This window comes from Vombatus ursinus, unplaced genomic scaffold (assembly GCF_900497805.2).
Source record: "Vombatus ursinus unplaced genomic scaffold, bare-nosed wombat genome assembly UNPS02015175.1, whole genome shotgun sequence".
Classification (NCBI taxonomy): domain Eukaryota; kingdom Metazoa; phylum Chordata; class Mammalia; order Diprotodontia; family Vombatidae; genus Vombatus; species Vombatus ursinus.
The window spans coordinates 25,087,788-25,107,938 of record NW_020954953.1 but is presented as its reverse complement, the minus strand read 5'-3'; the positions used below and the strand labels follow the sequence as shown (position 1 = coordinate 25,107,938).

The 20,151-nt window shown below is 37.5% G+C and overlaps 1 protein-coding gene across 1 annotated transcript in view; it reads left to right on the top strand.

Moving 5' to 3' along the window:
* The window catches only part of LOC114031408 (E3 ubiquitin-protein ligase parkin-like), a 1,837,436-nt gene that overhangs the window by 571,469 nt on the left and 1,245,816 nt on the right, over positions 1-20,151 (top strand). The window contains exon 3 of the mRNA XM_027846470.1: positions 4,123-4,363. Coding sequence (XP_027702271.1) covers positions 4,123-4,363 — 241 coding nt within the window. The remainder of the gene's footprint in view (positions 1-4,122; positions 4,364-20,151) is intronic.

Genomic DNA, 20,151 nt, shown 5'->3' with positions numbered 1-20,151 from the left:
TCTTCTTTGTCACCAAAGTAAGATTCTATGGTCTGATGTTTTTGTGGTGTTTGCTCATTTCCCCAGCCAATTACTTGAGTTTTAAATTCTGTTAGAGTAGGGATCTGCTTCCAGTGTGGAGAATGTACTGTCCCAAGCTTTGTGGGTTTTGTGCAGCCATTTTCAGAGATACTTCTAAGGATCTGTAAATTTTTAGTTCTACCAAGGTGATACAATCAAAGGCAAGGTGTTTATTCCTTTCCTGGCTTGTGCTCTGGTCTGTGATTGACCACAAGCACTCTTTTCTGCCTTGGAACTGTGAGGAGGATTCCCTTTCCACTGCCACCATAAGCTTCACCATGCCAGTGCTCCTCCTCACTCCAGGACTGTCACCCAGAACTATGACCCAAATCCAAGTACAGGAAAAGCAAGAGAATCCTGTCTTGGCACCATCCCTGCAATCCCCTTCTGATCAGCCATTTGATCCCTCTGCTGTCTCTGTCTGGGCAGAGAGCTCTGGAAGCAGCCACCCTTCCAGGCTGCACCCGAACTGGGGCCAAACTGAGCTCCTCTTTCACTGCGGTTCATCAGACTTTTCCTACTGACCTTCTAAGTTGTCTTTGGTGTTTGTGGGTTGAGAAGTCAGGAAACCACCACAGCTCCCCATGATTCAGTCTTCTGAGGCTTGCTTAGGTTTGCTGAGACCTGCTCCAGGTTCTCTGAGGCCGGGAGCATGTGCGTGGCATATGCTGAACTGTGCTTCTCTCCCATACTGGTGCAATAGACCTTTTGAATCAACCATCCAGGTTGTCTTGGGCTGGAAATTTGTTTCACTCTATCCTTGTGTGGGTTCTGCTACTCTAGAATTTGTTTAGAGCCATTTTTTATAGGTATTTGGAGGGATTTGGGGGAGAACTCAAGCAAGTCACTGCTTTTACACTACCATCTTGGCTCTGCCGCCCCCCCCCCGTCTTACTTTTATCATGACTATCCATCCATCTAGCCATTGAAAAATTTGGCAGAAAGTCAAATTCAAATTAATTGCAATAATCGATCTTGATTTCCCTGAAAGAGAAAGAAACATACCATACCATGGATAGGAAGATGGTAGAATATGGGTGTGAAGTGATGCATATATTATCAGATGCAGTCAGTTAGGTTAGGTTTTACTCAATTTTTTCTTTGTCACACTGGAGGATTTGATGTTGGTGTCGGTGGCTGTACTGGAAAATGATGAAGATATTAAAAAAGTGAGAAGTAAAAGTTATCAATTCAGAAAATAAACTTTGGTGGGAAAAATAGTTTATCTATTTGTGTTGTTCATAGCCTTTGTTTTCAAAGAGAACCAGTGACATCATGGGGGGATATCTTTACTTGTATGTGAATTGGATTTAAGTGAGGCACAGTTGCAAAAAGTCATCAGTTTCACTCTCTCTTCCTGGGTCATCAAAGTCTAATGGCACAACAAAAGTCAAGATGACCGGGGATGTTCCAGGATGCATTGGATGATCTTGGCATCTTTGATATCTGACCACACTCTTCATAAAGGCACTAAAACAACAACACAAAAAGCTAAAGATTCAATCAGCCAGATTGATGTTGTTGTTACGCAGGAAACTAAATGAGAGAATGTGGCTAGCTATTTCTCCTGTTGATTCTAAAATTTACTATCAAAGGTACTAAGTATTTTGCAGTAGAGAGACTCCACAATATGGACCACAAAGTCACTAATAAATCAGCAACCCTGTTTGGCATCAGAGAATACAAAAAATGGTGTTGGCTGTCTATTTGGTCTATACCAAGCAATTAACTTAATGGACACTTGAAAAACTGCCAGGTTATTTTAATATCCTATATATACACCCTTTCACACACTGTATTTTCTGACCAACGTGGATGACATACTGTTGCCTGTACATATCATTCCATTTCCCATCTTTGTACCTTTGCATAGCTTGCCCTCTGTGCCTTCAATACACCCCTTCCTTTTAGAATGACTGATTTCCTTCAAGGCTCGTCTCAGGTGCTATCACCTATATGAGACCTCGCCTCTCACCTCTTCTGAAATTACTCTGCATTTGCCTCATTTACAATTTGCATTTAATTAATCTTTATAAGTAAGTAAACCTTACTTATAAAATTGCTTTCTCGCCCAATTAAATATAAGCTCCTTAAGGGCAGGAATAATTTCATTTATGTCTTTGGATCCCTAGCATATAGCATAGCGCCTCGTACAGCATAGCCACTTGACAAATACTTGTTAAATGAATGAATAAATGAATGTATGGTTTCTTCCAGTTGATATCTTGTCAGCAAATTGGACAGCTATTTGTATAGAGTGGAAACACATGCCCTTTAGAATGTAATTATACTGTAATGCTCTTCATTCACAGTTGAGTGTTAATCTCTGTCAACTTTTCCTATTCATTTTTCTTCAATTGTAAAAGCTTACTATGTTTCTAGGCATTCAGCATTTGTTAGTGGTAGTACAAAAAAAGATTTTCCTTTTACACATCTCAGAATTAATGATCACATTTTCTCAAGTCTGGGTTTTGAAGTGACCACACCTTATCAAACTTTTATCCATTCTATCATCCATTGGATCCATTCTGAATGTAGTCTAAAACTGTAATGACTTAGCATATGGACCAGAGCACTCACTGTCTTGTGAAATGGTAGTTCCAAGGGTTGGGAACTGGCTTCTGGGATCTCTAAATCAAGAAACTAATGGTCCAGGAGTCATAAAAATAGTGTTTTAGGGAAAATATTCCACAGATGTTACCCTACATACTGAAACATGTTCCAGAGTATCCCATTACCTATTTTAAGCTTTGCCAGGAGCAACAACTTATTCCTTAGTGCTGTGTTCTGTTTCTGGTATTCTTTAGAATTCCATATCTCATACCTCTGCAGAATTACTTAGACCCCTTGCTCCTTCAAGACTACATATATGTATGTGTATGTGTGTGTGTATTCTTGCCATTTTGTGTGTGTGTGTGTGTGTCTCCATGTCTACGTGTCTATGGGTCTGTGTGTGTATTTTTTTTTAAGCTTGCAATTTCCATGTGTCATCCAAGGACAATTTTTTCTCGGTACTGATTTTCAATTCAGAGAAAACCTGGCCACCCAAGTACAAATTTTGCCATAATCACTGTAGCTGTGGTTCCTTCATGTTCTACCCTTTCCTGTACTTCCTTCAAATGGTAATGTGTAAGTACAACCTAGCAAATTTTCTTCCTTTGTGGGCCAGAGAAACATTTTCCTTTGCTTATGAAGTGGAAAACAGGCTTAATGACTTTTTAATCTCTTATGGAAAATCTAAACCTGGATTTTGGCTTGTGAAAATATGTGTGTGTTGTACCAGTCAACCTTTTTTATTTTTATTTTTTACTATGTAAATCAATTTTTAAAAAATTCTCATGTTCATGGATTTTAAATAAATTCATAAATGTGAAGGTGCTGGAATTTTAAAAGAAGTACTGACAACAGTTCTTGAGGAAAGTAAAATGTTATATTTAGCTATTTTCTGTATTCTTTGAACAAAATATATGTTTCAGGAGAAATCCATTGAGAGAAAACATTCAATTTGTATAGCTCTTTTATGTAAATGGGAGTATCTGAATTACTGTGCTTTTCTAAGAGAAAAAGATAATCAAGGCTAGACTTACCTGCCAAAATCTAAACTTAATTAGTAATCATGGGAGCAAAATGTCATTTGTAGCATAAGATTAATTTGTAGCAAAATGACATTTCTTTTTTTTTTTTCATTGTATATACCATGTGGCACGTTTTCTTTTCCATTGGAAGTCATGGTTGTTCTAAAAAATGAAGTATTTTTGCACTGTTGTTTGCTACTCCACTTATCCCCAAATTTCAGTTTGGAGCCTCTGGCCCCAATCCAGCACTGCTTGTCAAATACACTCAATATGTAAATGCTATGACCCATTTCAGGGCCAAGTAATCCTAATTTTAGTAATTTGCATTTGTCACTTTCCTTTAAGTTCCATTACTGTATGTAGAAATTGTACATACAACAGACCAAAATATTCAACAGATTCTAGAATTAGAGACAAGTAGAACTTTTTGATTTTATTGGGAGTTAAAAATTTGTCCTATAATATATATGTGTTATTCCTTCTACAGAACTGCGACCTGGACCAGCAAAGTATAGTTCATATTGTACGGCGAGCCCAGAGACATGAACAAAAAGGGGACGAAGCTGGGCAGAACAATCCTGGATACTCTAGAAGAGTCCCAGGGAGAGAACCTGAGAGCTTAACCAGAGTGGACCTCAGCAGTAGCATCCTCCCTGCTTATTCTGTAGGCCTGGCTGTTATTCTGGATAATGAGGACAAAGATGCATCTCATCAAGCTGGAAATTCAGGTAATTTCCTGTGCTTATATGCTTAAATGTAGAGGTGACAATGTTTTTCCTTTTCCTTATTTTTTAAAGGTATGTGTGAAGAATGTGCCAAGTAAGGGCAGATATAGAGCATGACATATTTTAGGGAGGGCTTCTTAAATACCTGGGTATTTTAGATCGTATCTTTCGGAAGACATATTTGTTTGGTAGAAACCATTGACTGGGAAACTGGGATGCAGTAGCCTAAATTCTAAGGTGAGTTCACATGGCATACTTGAAATTATGAGCATTCTGTGCAGCATTTATTAAATGCTTACTCTATGCCAGGTACTGTGCTAAGACTGGGAATACAAATCTCAGCAGTTCGTTATTCTTTGAGATTATGTCAGCCTTGGTACTCACACCTTGTCAGTGCCCTCTGACCCTCTGATTGAAGGACTGGAGGGAAAAGCAAAGAACTTCTCCCAAAGCCTCCACATTTAAAGATGGCTGCTAGGCCAACCATCTCTTCATTTCCCACTAGACTATATTAATTTGACTTCTCTACCATGCTCTACAACAGACTGTACAAATTTGACTTATCCACTGTGCGTTACAACAGATACTCTCTCTCCCCTGCATCCTTTTCAGCTTTCTTTTGTATGTGGTCTTCCAGCATTAGATATTAAGCTTCTTGCAGAGAGAGATTGTCATTTGTGTGTGTGTGTGTGTGTGTGTGTGTGTATGTGTGTGTGTGTATTCTTAGAGCTTACACAGTGCCAGGTACATAGTAGGTGTTTAATAAATGTGTATTCATTGACTGGCTATAAAAGACAGGTAGGTGGGAGATCGACTATATTCTTCAAGGAACAGCAAGACGGTTGTTGTTACTCTGGATCATAGAATGTATTAAGGGGATTAAATCGTAAGAAGACTGAAAACGTACTCCCATAGTAGGTACTTAATCAATGTTTATTGACTTGACTTGAAGGGGCCAGGTTGTGAGAATTTTTAAAAGCCAAATAGGATTTTACATTTCATCCTGGCAGTAATTGGGAGTTATTAGAGTTTTTTGAGTGAGTACAGGGGTTGACGTGGTCAGCCTTGTGAGTTGGCAGCCCAGTGCAGAATGGATTTAAGTGGGGAAAGACTTGAGGAAACGGTATCAAACAAAAGGCTTATATATTATAGTCCCAACTTGAAGGGATGGGAGCTTGTACCAGGGTGACGCTTCTGAGAAATGGAGAAATGGAGACCTATTGGACAGAAGCTCTAAAGGTAAAAAAAGAGAAGTCTTGGCAACAGATTGTATCTGTGGAGTAAGTGTGAGTTGTGTTGTGTGCAAGTGTTATTGTCAGCTAGGTGGTGAGTCTGGATGAGTGAGAGAATGATGGTGCCTTTGACAGAATCTGGAAAGTTTGGAAGTGGGAAGGGCTTGAGAATCATCTGCAAAGAGATAATAGTTAAACCCGTGGGAGTTAGGTCATTAAATGAAATTGTATAGAAGGAGAACAGAGGAGGGCCCTTGGGCAGTCTCTCTTTTTTTTTTTTTGTGAGGCAATCAGGGTTAAGTGACTTGCCCAGGGTCACACAGCTAGTAAGGGTCATGTGTCTGAGACTGGATTTGAACTCAAGTTCTCCTGATTCCAAGGCCAGAGCTCTATCCACTTCACTACCTAGCTGCCCCTCCTGGGGCAGTCTCTTCAGAGATAGACATCATTAATAAGTTTGATGAAATTCCAGCAAAGGAGACTGAGAAGGAGTGGCCAGATAGGTAGGAGGAGAACCAGGGAAGAATGGTGTCATGAAAACCTAGAGAAGAGAGAGTATCCAGGGAAAGGTGATTGTCAGTTAAAGGCTGCAGAGAGGACAAAAAGGATGAGAGTTGAAAAAAGGCCATTAGGTTTTGCAATTAAGAGACAGTTGGTAACTTTGTAGGGGGATGTTTTCAGTTGAATGTTCAAATCAGAAACCAAACCACAGAGGACTGAGAAGAAAGTGAGAGGACAGGAAGTAGAGGCACATATTGTAGAAGGCTTTTTCAAGGAGTTTATCCACAAAAGGGAGGAGACCTATACCAAGATAGCTATACCATGATAGGTATGATTGGATCCAAGTCAGTGTTTTTTTCTTTTTTTGTTTGTTTGTGTTTTAGGATAAGGGAGAAATGGATGTGTTTGTAGGCCACAGAGAACCAACCAGTAAATAGAGATTGAAAATTAGTGCAGAAGTGGGATAAGAGAAGGCACAATCTACTAGAGAAGATAGAATAGAATGGGATCAAGGCTGTGTCTAGCAGGAGGCCAAGAGTTGGGTATGTCTTTCTTTACGTTAAAAAGTTTGCTTTTCTCATCTAAAACTTGTCTCCAAGCTTATCTCTAGGAAGCTTACCCCACTTGCACTTCCACAAAGTATGAACAATTAAAAATCTCCTAATCCTCTTTCTTATATGGCACTTCTAATGTAAGAAAAAGAAAAGTAATTACTGCTCATCTAGCTCTTCCTTAGAATGTTACATTGTAATAGGCTAGAATTTCCATTTCTTTTATAGAGCCCAGAATAATATGTGTGGTTGTTAAAGTCAAAAAACTAAGCAAAACAAACCTGGAGTACCATGAAATCACATCAAGCTAGAGATAAGTTGGTTTACTATATGGATTTGCTCCACTGAGGTTCAACTAAGGTTTCCAGTAGTGTATAGAATATTAAGATTGAACCTAAATATGACATTTTTAAAAAAGTCTAACAACACACATTCACATGGCAATACTCTTTCTTTTTATTTTCTTTTTCTCTACAACTATTGGGCAGGTGAAAATATCAGTCATAAAAATTAATCATAATGTGAAGATCAATCCTAATTTGTTATCACTGGCAAGGATGAACACTGAAATCACAGATCAATCATTTATTGAAATATAATACCTAAAAAGCAAATTTGGATCAAAGTCTATAAATAGGCAACAACTATTAGCAAAATAATCCTGTTTGTGATTCTTTGGTAATGGCTAATTGTTAGTTTAAGGGAGACTTTGTGCTTTCATGTTGATTGTTAAAATATACACATATGTAGTGTATGTATATACATATGCCTATGCATATAGGTCTATAGTAGATGGGGTTGGATGTAATTCACAGAAAATCGGTGACTGACAATCCTACAACAAGAGATTGTAATAAATCCATTCATTAATCCATGTATTGAACATGTACTATGTGCCATATATTCTAATGACCATATTAATAATATCTGACATTTATGTAGCACTTTAAGTCTACAAGTAATTTATATTATTCTGTTGAATTACTTGAGGCATAGACTATGGTTGGTTAAATGTGAATTGTTTGGCATAGAAGAAATCTGAGATAGCTTTGAAGTCCAGCCCCAAGAAAAACCACAATCAAAAGAGGAGTCAGAAAGTGAACAAAAGGCGAATATGTGGAAAAAAGACTGAAATTACCAAATATCTCAAAAGTACAAAAATTTTGTTAAAAACCTTGACTATAACCAGGTACATTAACAGAGGAAGATGCTATTAACAGAAGGGAATTTAGTTTCCAAATCAAATAAATGAGTCCCAACATCCATGAATAAATATTAGAAGAAAAAGGAAAATGAATCAAAATCTGATGAAGTAGAGGATCCTATAGATTCCCAAGAGAGCAGGGAACCACAGAAAAAAAGTTCTTCAGTGGTTTAAAAGAGAAATGGGGATTGTGAAAGCAGAATTTATGCCCTCTAATGAAGAAATAATTGGCAGAATAGAAAAACATTTGAAGCCACAGAGGCAAGTTTTATGAAAAAAAAAATCAAAAGACAGAATAACTGATTGCAAATGCAGAAACAGAAGAGAAAGATAAATGGAAGAAGAGAAAACAAAAAACAATAATTAAAAAAAATGATCTCCATACAAGCAAGCCATATTGATTTCAAAGACAGGGTGAGAATTATAGGTCTCCCAGAAGAACATGGGAAGTTAACAACAACAACAACAATAACCACCCAATACCCAACAACAGCAGCAAAACAACAACAGCAACAACAGAAACCAACACCCTAACATCACAGTGCAAGAAATATTACAAGAAAACTGCCCAGAACTTCTGAGCGCTGAAAACAAACTGATAGTCCACAGAATCCACAATTCACCTGTGTGGGAAACAAAAGAAAATCTGGATTTCTCTATCTTTGCCAAGAGAAGAGTATGAGAAAGCTTGTCAAAAGCTTTACGAGAATCTTGATAAACCCCAACAGCAAATTCCTAATATGCCAGACTGGAAACAGTGTCAGAAAAGCATATGAGGTTAGTCTCCTATAATCTTTTTTTTTTTTTTTTTTTGAGAAAGCCCTGGTAGTTTTTTGTGCCTACCACTTCTTTTTCTTTCAGCTCATTAACCATCCTCCTAATAATAAGTCCTGGAATTTTTCCAGTAACCATGGTCAAGCTCATTGATCTGTAGTTTATAGACTTCACCTTTTTTTCCCTTAAAAAAAAAATCTGAACATTTACCCTTCTCTGATCTGGCTCTTCAGTTCTCTGTAATCTTTCCCTCCTTCTTCACCAGTTGTTAGCTTTATTTTTCTTCAACTTTTAGGTCTTTTTCTTTTCTTTCTTTTCTTTTTTTTTTTTTGATTGACAGGCATTAATTTTTGCTCCCCTTCACCTCTGCTGTCACAAAAAAAAGAAAGAAAAGGAAAAAGGAAAATAAAAACTAAACTTTTGAAACAACTTATGAATAGCCATGTAAAACAAATTCCCCTATTGGCCATGTCCAAAAATACATCTCATCCTACTTCCAGAGATCACTGAGTGGCTCAGCAATCACGCCTGCCAGTTATGTCAGTACTCTGAAATATAATTCATCCTACACCTGGTGATTGTAGCTCATCAAGAGCTGCTATTTGTTGTCTTCTTGTCTCCCCCTACCTATCTTGAGTATGCATTCCCTATTAGCAGGTTTTATTTTTTAATTTTGTCCTTTCCAGTCCAGATAACATCCTCCTTGGCAGAGAAAAGAGAAATAAAATAACTAGTGAACGACTTTGTCTCCCCTCTCTCCCTCATCAGTGATAATTGTTTCATCTATCCTAAGCAGTGGTCTTATCAACCTTCTTTGAACCTACTCTTTTCTTCAGCATAGCTTTAAACAGACAACAAACAAAACCCTTTTTTGTTGTTCTTAGCTTTCCTTGCCAGTCTCAGTTCATTCTGTTTTAGCATTCCTGACATTATTCTTACATGCCCATGCCCTACTTTTGTATTCATCCTTGGTTACCTGCCTTTTCTTTCATCTTCTGTACGTAAGACTTACCTTTGGCTCTTTCCTCTGAACTCTTCTTAAATTCCCCATATCCCTCTTTAGTTGTGAAGCTCAGAAGGAGATATAATGTGCTTGTAAAGGTCTAGCTGGAGTTTGAGGATAACAGCATGATTGATTACTTCACACTTCACACTGTACAGTATTTCTTTTTGTGTCAATATATTTATAGCAGGCACATACTACATGTTTTCTGAATTGTTGAATTCCATAACTTGATCCTAACATTTAAAATTTCTCTTTGTCAAATGTTAATTTATAATTTTCATCAGATATTTTTGTCTGATAAGTTTGTTTCATTTGTCCTGCATGCTGTTCCTTTGACTATCTATTTAGTCAGTTTGTTCATAGGTTTTGCCTACCCAACACAAAAAAAACAACAAATTAGTTTAAAACACAGCCATGTACCAGTTTAACTATGAAAAATACTGCTTAGCACATGTTCCTGTTCCTCACTCTTACCCCATTCCACCCCCCCCAAAGTGTGCAATATTGAAGTTCTGGTCCTTTTAAAAAGCCAGGTTATCACCTAATGGGTAAATAAAATGGCTCTGAATAAATGGAGTAAAAATAGCTGGATCAATGATATTAATGTGCTTTTACCTGAAATGAGTGCAGTGAGATCCCAATTAGTGTGAATGATAAATTACCTGAGGTGGTCACACATATTTTAAGTCACACTATTAGAAGTTATAATTATGTAAAATATTGTTATTATTTCCAGCGCAATGGAAATCTGCAGTACAAATTCAAATAATTATAGTAGATAGGGTTGGATGCAATTCACAGAAAATCAGTGATTGACGGTCCTTCAACAAGAGATTATAATAAATCCATTCCTACTTCGTGGGATTCCTTATTCAAAGCAGTCAGGACCTAGCTCTGGAAATGGGGGGGTGGGGTAATAGAGGAATCTAGAAATAGGGAATTTAAAGGCCATTTAACTTACTTCTCTCATTTTTCGTATAAGGAAACTGAGACCTGAGGAGGTGAAATGACTTACGTTAGTACTTACTGCCAGTAAATAACAGCTAAGATTTGAATGCAGTCTCCCCATGATTTTACCCTTTTTCCAATGTACCACGTAGTCCAGGGTCAGTTATATGTGTCATAAGTGTGGCTTGACGCAATGTCTTCCTGACTCCAAGGTCAGCTCTCTATTCACTATGCCAAAACAAAATGTAATTCTAAAATAATTATTAAAATTGTTAGGTAGATAATGTTGAATTTGGTAAACAGATCACTAGTTACTCAAGTATAAGTTCCATCAGTTATTTCTTGCCAGTGACAGAGTACGGTACAGGATGAAAATATTTTTGCCAGGTACAAATCAATCACCTGCGCATACTAATGGAGCAAGGCAATGAACTATGAACCAGGTTCCTATTTGGATACAATTTAAATTTTCAATTGTTTGAAAATTTTCTTTAGCTGAGCAAATGACTTTGAGAAAGGAAATGAGTAAATTTCTAAGTGTTCTACATATCTTTAAAATTATTTTAAATATGAATTTGGTCTCTTCCGTATACTTCTTTGAAATGGCAGACTTGTGACATAGAGTAATTACCCAAAGCATTAAAATAATTTATCAAATTGCCAAGATTTTAATATTCTTTTTCAGGAAAAATGGGTTTTCATCAAATCTGTATTTTCAGTATGTAAAATTAAAGAACAGAATATTATATGTTAGGAAAAACAGGAAATTTCTTAGCCTGTGATCTTAGAGTCATGATTCATTCATTTATTCTTCCTAGAAACATTCATTAGGCATTCTCTAAATGTAAATATGTAATTCTAAGCATGGGACATGAAGGGGATACAAAGATACATAGGACATGGTCTATGTCCCCATGAAGTTTATATCCAGTTAGAGGGGTAATAGGATAGGCATACACACATGCATGCACAGTAGAATATAAGTACACAAAAAGATTACAAAGTGCTATAAGATCAGATAGCATAGCTAGATGGTACAGTTCATAGAGTTCCAAGCCTGAAATCAGGAAGACTCATCTTCCTGAGTTCAAATCTGGCCTCAAACACTTGCTAGCTATGTGACCCTGGGCAAGTCACTTAACCCTGTTTGCCTCAGTTTCCTCATCTGTTAAATGAGCTGGAGAAGTAAATGGCATACCATTCTGGCATCTTTGCTAAGAAAACTCCAAATGGTGTCATGAAGAGTTGGGCACAACTCAAACGACTGAATAACAACAAAATAAAATCAGGTAGGAGAAATAAGTGGGGTCAGAAGGCTTCACGAAGGAAATAACATTTGAGCTGAGCCTTTAAGGATGTCAAAAGTTGAGATGATGGAGACAGTATTATAGTCATAGGAAACAGCGTTAGAAATGACACAGATTTGGAACAGTGTGAAATATACTCAGGAGATAATGATTAATTCAGAATGGCTACAGTAGATGCAGTTAGTCTCCAATAGTGTTTTTTTGTTTGTTTGTTTTTTTGAGAATGCCATTCTTAGCTCTTTGCCTCTTTGTGCCACTTCCTCTTCTATCAGCTCATGAAACATCCTTTTAATAATAAGTCCTGGAATTTTTCCAGTAATCAAAGTCAAGCTTACTGACCCATTGTTTACAGACTTCACTTTTTTTTTTTCCTTAAAAAACACCACCAACACCAAAAAACCCCATAACAAATGGGAAATTTGCCGTTTTCGGTCGCACTTTCTCAGTTCTCTGTCATCTTTCCCTGCTTTCCTCCCATTCCCCAATTGTTATTTAGCTTTATGTTTTTTCAAGTTTTAGGCTCAGTTTCTCATCTATAGAGTGAGATGATCAGACTAAATGTCTTCTAAGGCCCTTCCAGCTCTACATTTATGATTGTGTGAGCCTATCGACATGCTTTGACTTTTCTGCTTCTCTCTGGAATGCTCTCTAACCAACTTAGTTGTTGAATTCCTACCCATCCTTTTTAGTATAAATCTAGTGCTCTTATCTGTGAAGTCTTCCCTGATCTATTTATCTCTTACAGATGACTTTGTTTTGCGCCTTTATAATGAAATTTTCTTTTACTTATAGTTTTCAGTGCATGTGTCTTATATACTTGCTAGAGTGTTAGCTTCATGAGGGCAGGGGATAGGTATTATCTAAAATTGATCTGTTTGTAAGAGCCTCACACAGTGATCTGAATACAATAGATGCTTAATAAATGTGTTTGGTAAGGAGGAGTATTGTGAGAAAAAGTTGAATAGATAAGTTGGAGCCAGATAATGGAGGACCTTGAATAGTAAGTCTGGGGAGTTTGATTTTGACATTGGGGATAAAGAATATTAATGACTCTAAGCCTCCATTGTCTTACAAATCTTAGTGCTAGAAGGAATTTTAAATATCGTCTGTAAAATGAGGATAATAATAGCACCTAACTCCCAGGTTGGTGAAGATGTTGTAAATAATAATAATAACAATAGCTAACACTTACATAGCATTTACTATGTGCCAGCACTAATAATTGTAAAGCGCTTAGCACAGTGCCTGGCACATAGTAAGTACTTTATTATATTAGCTATCATTATTATCATTATTACTACCACTGTGAAGTAGACTGTCAGTTGTATTTAAATATGATCTATATCTATAAGCAGCTATCTTCAATTAACCTTTTGTAGCAAATCAACACATTTATTAAGCCCTTTCTACCTCCGTAGTATGGTTCTAGAGACAAAGAACTACATTATGTATCACTTGCCTTCAAGGAGCTATCAGTTGGAGAGATATGACAATAGGCACATTAAAAAGTTAGTGTTTTAAGGCAGTCTAATTATTAGAGATAGATGATCAGGATAATGCTAGGCAATTGATTTCTCTCTAGAACCCCAGAAAATAATAGCAAGTCACAGACAAAGAGGTAGTAAGGTCTTAAGGTACAAAGAAGGATTTTCACTTTGTTAACCTTTTGCAATGTGTAAAGAATTTCTTCTGCTCAAAACTGATGAAATTAAAGGGTGCCTAACCTTTGTTTGTCTGGCTAAAAGATCAGCAATGCCCCTAATTGCCTTTTAAAAAGACAGACTCTTTCTTAGGAGTCAGTGGAGGTGAGAGTTGAGGTAAGAGATAGCAGTGAGGAGTACAGCATCCATTCACAAAGAAGAAAGCCATCTATGTAAGAAGAAGACCACAGCCCTTGAGAAGAAAGAACTCTTCTCCTATGATGTTTATTGTTGTTCAGTCATTTCAGCCTGACTCTTCATCATCCCATTTGGGGTTTTCTGGCAAAGGTACTGGAGTTGTTTGCAATTTCCTTCTCTAACTCATTTTACATATGAGGAAACTGAGGCAAACAGGGTTAAGGGATTTGCCCAGGGTCACACAGCTACTAAGTGTTTAAGACCTTTGACTCCATGCCTGGTGGTGTATCCACTACACCATCTAACTGCCTATTCTGCCATATTAGAGAGGGGGATTTTTCTCTTCTCTCCCTGTTGTCCATCTTCCAGCTTGCCTGCATCTACGAGGGAGCAAACCGAGGCAGTCAATAGAAACAGGAGATAGCATTGAGGAGTTTTGAACTGTATGAGTCAAGAAGAGAGCCAGCCCCCAGCTGAAGTTGAGTTGTAGAAAGAAACATGCTCAGAATCCCAGCTGAGCACCTGCTAGCAGTTGTATTGTGCCCAGGGGAAGGAGCATGAGTAAATCATGAGAATATAAAGGTCATCAGGAGTTTGCAGTGCCAGGGAATGATTTGCCTTGGCCAAATATGTACCCAAATATGCACCTATCAGTGTATTCTGTATTTATATACAATTTTGCCATTGACAGTGGGCATAATTTTGGATGAGGGCACTCAGGGATATGCTGGTAATTGTTAGGGTCTCCTAAAAGAGGAAAAAACAAAACAAAACAAAACATGTACATATGACATATTTAAGTTTAGTCTGAATTGTTAACATTTTCACCATCACCTTCTTAAGTCTAGACCATCAACAAAACAATGAATCCAGGTCTGATATTTAGCATTTGCTGATTTTTTTAGTGTAAATGCTCATACTGAAAATTTAACAGTAGGCTTTTGTGAGCCAATATGAGCATGCTCCAGAAAAGCCCTGCTTGCATTCTAGGTTTATAGGTGGGGTATTTTATTGCTAATATTTATGCTGTCCATTTCAATAAATGTCTCTGATTTGAGTTGTTTTTATTGACTGACTTTTAAGGATGAACACACTGGCAATTAGGTGGTGCAGTGAATAGAGTGTCAGTGCCTGGAATCAGGAAGAATTGAGTTCAAATCTGGCCTAAGGTACCTACTAGCTGTGGGCAAATTAGCTAACCTCTGTTTGCCTCGGTTTTCTCATCTCTAAAATGGAAATAATACCTCCCAGCATCTACCTCCCAAGGTTGTTGTAAGAATCAAATGTGATCGTATTTGTAAAGTGCTTTTGGCAGGGTGCTTGGCACATGGTAGGCACCATATGAATGCTTATTGCCTTTCCTCCATCTCTGGTAGGGGCTCATGAGCTATAATCTTAAGAGCGTAGACCCACATAGTCCTTTGAACCTGGAGTAGATGCCCTGAAAAGGAGCCAGTCTTGGAGTGAGGAGGATATCCTTAAGACTGCGGTGATTGAAATAATTCAAGAGACATAGTTTTTGGATAATTTAATTATTTCATTAATAAGGTCAGCATTTTATTAATAAAAGGATGGCTTAGACCAAAGACAATCATGGGGGTGGGCTCAGGGCTTATATGTTCTTTTGGAAGAGGAGTGGCAATCAACTCTGGTTAATATAATGGGAGGAGGGCTATATTAAAATGAGGGGCTGAGAATGACATTAAGTCACCCTTAGACAGAGAGAAAATTATCTCTATATCCAGATCACCCCCAGTTTTGGGCTATTTATTCAAGAGTGTATGCCCCACCCATGCCTGAGCAGGAGACCATGACACTCCCAGGGTAGGTCTAATCCAGGGGTGGGGAACCTGCCATAGAAAATTTGGATTCAGTCAAAAGGCCATACTTAAGGATCTAGAAGGCTAGGTGTGGCCTCTAGGCTGCAGGTTCCCCACCCCTGGTCATCAGCAATGCCCTTCTACTGTCTGAACTTTTAAAATCAGGACTTTAGAAAAACGGGGAAATTCTGGATCTCCCCAGTCATTTCCTTCAGAACAGTTGGAAGAGGTGCTACATACAGTAAAAAGGGAAGTGACTGGAACGGATGAGTCTTATAAGAAGGAGTCGTCACACCAGTTGGGGGGTCATAACTCAAAGCTAGGCCATATATTTTAGAAGAGCCAAATCTGAAATTTTCATTACTCATATATCACATCTCTATAAAATATAAATGATGATCACTTTCTAAATAAGAAAAGTCCAAATTTTAAGCATATGCTTTCTCCAACTTATAATATGTCCTTTTTATCATGGACAAGATACTGACTGATACAGAAATTGTGCCTGGTTCATATATGGTCAATAATGAAATCTGTTTGACATTTTCTATCATGTGGCCATTCACATTTTGTCAGCCATATTTGTTGGAAGGTTTTGCCTTGTATACCTAAGCATGATTTGGATTAGAGTGAAAACGGGGTTGAGAAGTAAAGGAAAGACAAAGTTGGTTTGGATGTTATGTTTGGTGTTTACTAGTGGCCTGAAGTTGTTCTGATGTGTATAAACTTTCCTGAAGTCACCTCTACAATGCAGTTTTGGGATTAAGAGTGGGGGTTGATAATTAAGTGCTAGAATAAATGGAGCCTGACTTAATTTTATGCTGTTGTAATGAGAGGCCTGTACCTTGTAGCACCTAAGTCTTTTCTCTCATGACTTCCTTAATGGCAAATAAAGTAAATCATTTACATTCTTTGCTTTTTGAACCTGAAGTCTTTTTGAGGACACTGGATATGAGCCAACATCAGAAGATTTGCACTTGACATAAGAGTGTGAACTAAGGCAGAATATTTACTGCTGGAGAAATCTATCTTGGAAATCATTGGAGCATTCTAATTAATGTTCAGTGTGCCAAAAATTCAATTGGGCTATTTACGTCTACTTTCTCGATTTGTTCTGAAGGAAAAAATGAAAGGAATAATTATAAATCTTGTAGTGGATATTAACTGGTTCTTTATAAAACCTGCTGTCAAATTTTCAGAATAAATAAGTGATAAGATGTGGGACATCTTGCAACATTTAATCTTGAGAGGCTTCTTTAATAATACCCCTGGAGCCCCCAAAGTAATACAGATGACTCATTAATCTTTATAAGGCTTCTGTGAGGAAAGCAGAAAATGGTATCATGCCCATTTTGTAGGAGAAACTGAGGCTTAAATGCCAAGGATTATTAGTAAACAAGTTAATATTAGTAGTTAATTAAAAAGAAGTGTTCTAGGGAATGTCATTTTAATGAAATATTCTATGATATGTCATAAGATCAGTTAAGAATCAGCTTTGGTCTTCCAAACATTCTGCATTAATAGTTGTGCACTATGATAATTGGTGTTCAGAGTAATGACTGTGAGGCACTGCAATATTCTAAAGTGCCCTCTAATCTTTAATCATTAAAGATTAAATTACATTTGGCATATTTTCAGTTAGAGGCAACAGGGTATAGTGGATAGGGGTGAATTCAAGTTTCCTTTTGTGACCTTGGGTGAGTGTTTTAGCTTCTCATTGTTCTAGGCAACTTTCAAAGATGAAAATATGCTACCTTATATTGGTAGAGAGGGTTTCTTCCCTGGGAGTCCTCTATATCGGTGAAATCAAAGGAATAGTCTTTATCCCTCTGTAGTTTTACTATGTGTATTTTTTTTTTGGAAATTGGTAATCTTTGTATTGCGTATACGTTAACCTCCAGTTAACTAAAATATACCGTTAATTATATTATTCACACAATGGGAGTTTACTCTAGTTAGCCCCCTCCCACTCAGCCCCTCTAACCCAGTCAATTACCTCAATAACTAATAATCTTTCTGTGAGCCAAAAGCTTCAAGAAAATGTCAAAGCTATGACATTTGTTGACACCAAGATAGAGTGTAGCATGTCTATACTCTCCCTTCTCATCCCATATGCCTCAAAAGTCTAGGCCACAGGGATTTTAGATGGAACTCATTCTAAACCAGAGCCTCCTAAATCAACAACTTTAAACCTAAGAAGTTCCTTTTCTTTAGGACTACCTAGGTTTTTGGATGGAGGAACTGTAAAAAGCTGGATAGAAGAATCCCTTTTCTAAAGGCAGATCAGTGGTACAGTGGGTAGAGCATTGGGCCCAGCATTAGGAAGAGTAAGGAAATCAAATCTAGCCTTAAGCACTAGCTGTGGGACCCTGGGCAAATCACCTAACCTCTATCTGACTCAGTTTCCTCCCCTATAGAATAGGGATAAAAACAGTACCTGCTTTCCAGGGTTTTTAGGAAAATTAAATGAGGTAATATTTGCAAAGCTTTTAGCACAGTGCATATCACGTATTAGATACTACATAAATACTAGTTATTATCATTAATAGTAATAATAATAAAATATTACTAAAAGGAACCCCAAACAGATCAGAATAGCAGGGACAAGGAAGAACCTAGAAGACAAGAGAGTGAAGATTGATTTTAGGATCACAATTAATAATGGTAATCAAACAACTGTTTACTTTCAGAAAATTTTTACTGTCAACATACAATATCTCCACGAAGGTGGCCTCCATATGTAAGTAAATATGTAAATGGGTACAAAATGGTAGTGGATGACAGCAGCCCAGTATATATATATACTAGTCATGGATATGGATAAAGGGACTCCTTCATCCTATAAATTTTTATCCACCAATATCTTATTGAAGATAGAAAAGGAAGTAGGTATGAGTACAACATGTACACTGATAAATAAATCCAAACAGTGATGATATTTCACTTTGGTTCTGGATTGACTCAGAAAAATATATTCTTGATTTCTAAAGGCTTTTGATTCCCTTCAGCTTATTTATCTGTTTCTGCTTGCACTCCTGTAAATAAAGTTTGTGGTAGTTAATCGGTATGATTGCTGAGGGACCAATAGATTTGTTATTCCTCACTGGGTAATCCACACTCTAGGCCTCATGTCTCCCATTTTTGCCAGACTGTCCATTCTTCCCAAATATCTATTAGCATAGTTGTGAGGACAAATAATTAGTGGCTAATCCTTTCTCTCCCCTGATGTATAGCCCCAGAAAAAGGGTATTATTGCCTCTGAGAGAGCTGCTGACATTGAATTGTCTGACCCATCTTGGGCAGATGAGTACGGCGGCTCCTCTGTCTCTATCACCAGCACCATTAGCAATGGTCTTTTGTAGAGAAAATTCCCAAGACCAGGCTATGTGATTAATATTGGAAAATCCACATATGCCAAGATGGAGGACAAACTCTGAACTCTCCAATTTCCATTTATGTTTTCCCCCTTACAGAGTCTTTCTTCCAGAAATGTCTGCAAAACATGCCCAGAGGCCCCATTTCCACTTCATGAATTCCAAGATTCTGATCAGTCATCTCAGATCTTCATGGAGTTCTCAATGTAGGCTTACTTTAGTACACTAGGGTATGCCGACTCTAGATTCAAGTATCAGAATGTCATAAAATTCCTTTTTTCTTTTAAACAAATTCTGCTTCTATACTCAAGACTTAGTCAGTGAGAAGGGTCATTTACACTTCCGTTAATATTCGTTATGTTTAGAGAGTCATCAGGAACAGACTGATAAGAAGGAACCTTCACATTGCCAAAGGGAGCACAATTCTTTTATTAGAACTAGCAGAATACTGGAGAAATAAATGTTTGAGTGTTCTCCCTACTCATAGAAAACCTGGGTAAAAAAGCACACGCTTTGGCAAAAGGTCACATAGGTGCCTCAAGTAACTTCATCAGCCTTATCTTGCCAACAGATGATGAATAACTGCAGTTTAAGGACAATTAGTGCTCAGCTTAATGATGCAGGACTCATATTCGAAGTGAACAATGAGACGAGATGGATGCACACTGATTTAAATGTGATCAACTAGGGGCACACGTTGTCAGATCCGGTTCATTGTATGAAGCAGCACAATGAAAATGGAATATTGCTGATGTCTCTTTCTAAGTTCTTGTGTATGCAATTTACCCAGTTTCAGTAACTCACCAGAACTTTGTGGACAACTTTTCAAATTTGCAAGGCCGCTCCCAGGATGTTGAACGCATTTTTAATGGGATTTTCCTTTTCACAGAAAACACCATTTCAGCAAAGCACTTGACAAGCTAGTAGCAAATGGCTTAATGCAGGATGAGTTGGTCAGATATGATTTGCTTGTCTTCTTAGATCGGTGCTGTTTGTAGTTTCTTTATTTTCATGGAGAGAAGAGAAAGACAGCCTTTGTGAGTAATGCTTCTTTCTGCCTAGATGCTTGTTAATCATGAGTTCTTGCTGGGTGGGTTGGTATCTTCTTCCAAGTTGTGAGCCTTTCGATGATAGCAAGACCTGTTCATTCTCTAATTGGTGATGGTCACAACAAGAGTTGAGATACTAGATTTTTCATTTGTTGTTTTAGCTTTTTTCCACCATGTTTTTCATCAT